General features: G+C 40.7%; 1 protein-coding gene across 1 annotated transcript in view; it reads left to right on the top strand.

Annotated features, from left to right (window-relative positions):
- The window catches only part of LOC122260269 (uncharacterized), a 39,268-nt gene that overhangs the window by 21,213 nt on the left and 15,555 nt on the right, over positions 1-2,500 (top strand). Inside the window, exon 6 of the mRNA XM_086537204.1 lies at positions 1,762-1,947. Coding sequence (XP_086393330.1) covers positions 1,762-1,947 — 186 coding nt within the window. The remainder of the gene's footprint in view (positions 1-1,761; positions 1,948-2,500) is intronic.

Below are 2,500 nucleotides of genomic sequence, written 5' to 3'. Positions count from 1 at the left end.
CTAGCTTATCCTTATGTGAGTTTGTGTACGAGTAATTATGCATGCATATCTGGATAGCAGGGTAAGGGAAAGCCTTGAACTTTAGTCCAGGATTACGAGTGACACCTTTCCCCGTCGGCGGAAACACCGGAGATAATGCTGTTTACATTTGATATTTTTAATTAAAGAAGAGTTTTATTTTGTATTATGCTATACGCCGTGCTTAACTTGACAGCTTATCTTGCCTTGCGGTGTTTTGTTTATTTGTCTTCGTATTTCTTGCTTTATGATATATATATATATATATATATATATATATATATATATATATATATATATATATATATATATATATATATATATATATATTAGGGAGAGAAAGGGAGAGATACAGCAAAAGGATAAAATAGAACCAATAGAATTTGACTGAAAATATTTGACATGTGTCGTTACAACACAAATTATTAGAGGAGTTCCTTGGCCTGACAACCATTTCCCTCACTCTGTCCTCTTCTACTCTCCGCTCCTTCACCTCACCATTCTCTTCCCCTCTCCCTCTTTCCTATACCTACCCCACTCCCTCACCTACAACTCCTTCTCCCTCTCCCCCTTTCCCCACACCGACCCCTCACCCACACCCACACCCCACACCCTTATTATATCCCCCTATCCCTTCCCCCCCTCCCCTTCCCTCCCCCTTTTTCCCTTCCTCCCCCCTCGAGCCATCCTTCCAAACGCTGCTTCCGTTACATTGTACCTATTTATCATCCGGCCCGTCGGAATTAACCGGAATTACGCCATCTCCGCACTCTATTACCAAGGTTAATGGCCCAATCTGCTGCTGGTCTGACGCCCGAGTGCCATGGCAACCTCAATCTATGAGGATGATTAGCATTAACAACCGCAGATTCTCGGAATGAGATGCAGTCACAGGCGATGCCTTTTTGGCGACAAAAAAAAAAAAAAAAAAAGTACGACAAGACGACTTGATATTGAAGAGACGGTGTCGGGTTTGTCATTTTGTTTGTTCGTGATGGATGGGGTTGTTCAGTTTCCTATCATTGGCTTGGTACAAGGGAAGAATGATTACGAATGCGGGAGGTGAATGTCTTGGATGCAATGATATACCTGTACGAGTCTCCATATTTCAGCAAATTACAGCTGTGCTTGATATCGCGGGTTCAACACTTAAATTACAGGCACTTCTTAACGACCAACAGAAGAAAAAAATCAGAGTATTCATCGTATTCCACAAGGAAAATAGAAAAGTGCAGAACTAGCGTAAACTAGCCATTCACCTGTATAAACTAGGTGCTTGGGCTTTATTCCATTTTTGAATCTGAGGAATTGTCGTTTGAAGGCAAAAAAGAAATTATGATTGAAGACTGGATAAAGCATTTACACTTGGATGTCAGATATTATGTTTCCTCGTTAGTCGCGAGATTCTACAAATCTGTAACACTATAAATGAAATCCTGTTCAAAGATCGTGTTCATAAGAACTACAGTTATAATAATGAGGACAGTCATGATAATAATAGTAATGACAGCGTAATAACAGTGATGATTACATAAATAGTGATAATTTGAATGTGATAATGTTAACTACCGCTAATGATAGTAGTAACAGAAGTTGTGGTAATGACAATATCATGAAAGAAGGGGGGAAAAAAATCTATCTATCTATCTATCTATCTTTCTATCTATCTATCTATCTATCTATCTATCTATCTATCTATCTATCTATATATATTAACCCTCTCTTTTCTTCTGTACATTTCAGGAGACACGAGCAGCGCTGACGGAGGCATATCGGTAGGCGGCGTCGTGGGCGGCCTAGCAGTGACGATGGTGCTGTTTGTTGCCGTCTTGGTGTTGAGGAACTACTGCAGGCGGCGGCGAGGGAGGAGGAAGCAGGAACCTCGCCCGCAGTCCGACGATAGTAACCCTGATGTAGTGCCCAATATTGGTAAGAGGATTCGGGTTTTGCTTGTGTGTTTGTGTTTTGTTTTTTTGTTTTTTTTTGCGTGTGTCTGTGTTTGTGTTTTTTGTTTGTTTGCGCGTGTCTGTGAGTGTGCTTGTGTGTTTGTTTGTTTTCTTTGTTTGCGCGTGTCTGTGTGTGTGTGCTTGTGTGTGTGTGTGTGTGTGTGTGTGGATGAGTATGCAGATTTGATGATATAGAGGGTGTTGATGTGTGCTTTGAAATGCGTGTACAGGGGGAATATTGTGCGTATTGTGTGTACATGTGTGTGTGTAATGAAGGGAAGGAGTGCTTCTTTGTTTCTGGGTGTTGAGGTATTTCTGTGTAGAGGGGGGGGGGGACTGTATGCTTGTGTAATTGTAAGTCCGTAAATGTGTATGAACTAGCGAAGGCTGAATCAAATTTCTTCGCTTTTCTTTCTTCTTCACAATAGTTAAACACCATTACGGTCCCTAACAATAGTGAAAACGCATATTGTTTACATCAAGGTCGAAAAAGGTCACATTTCCCAAAGTTGTTAAGAGAACCAATGTTTCTTTGT

This window comes from Penaeus japonicus, unplaced genomic scaffold (assembly GCF_977035675.1).
Source record: "Penaeus japonicus unplaced genomic scaffold, GWHDUDI00000001_assembly GWHDUDI00000005, whole genome shotgun sequence".
NCBI lineage: Eukaryota > Metazoa > Arthropoda > Malacostraca > Decapoda > Penaeidae > Penaeus > Penaeus japonicus.
The sequence above is the reverse complement of the archived record's forward strand: the minus strand, read 5'-3'. Positions and strand labels throughout refer to the sequence as shown.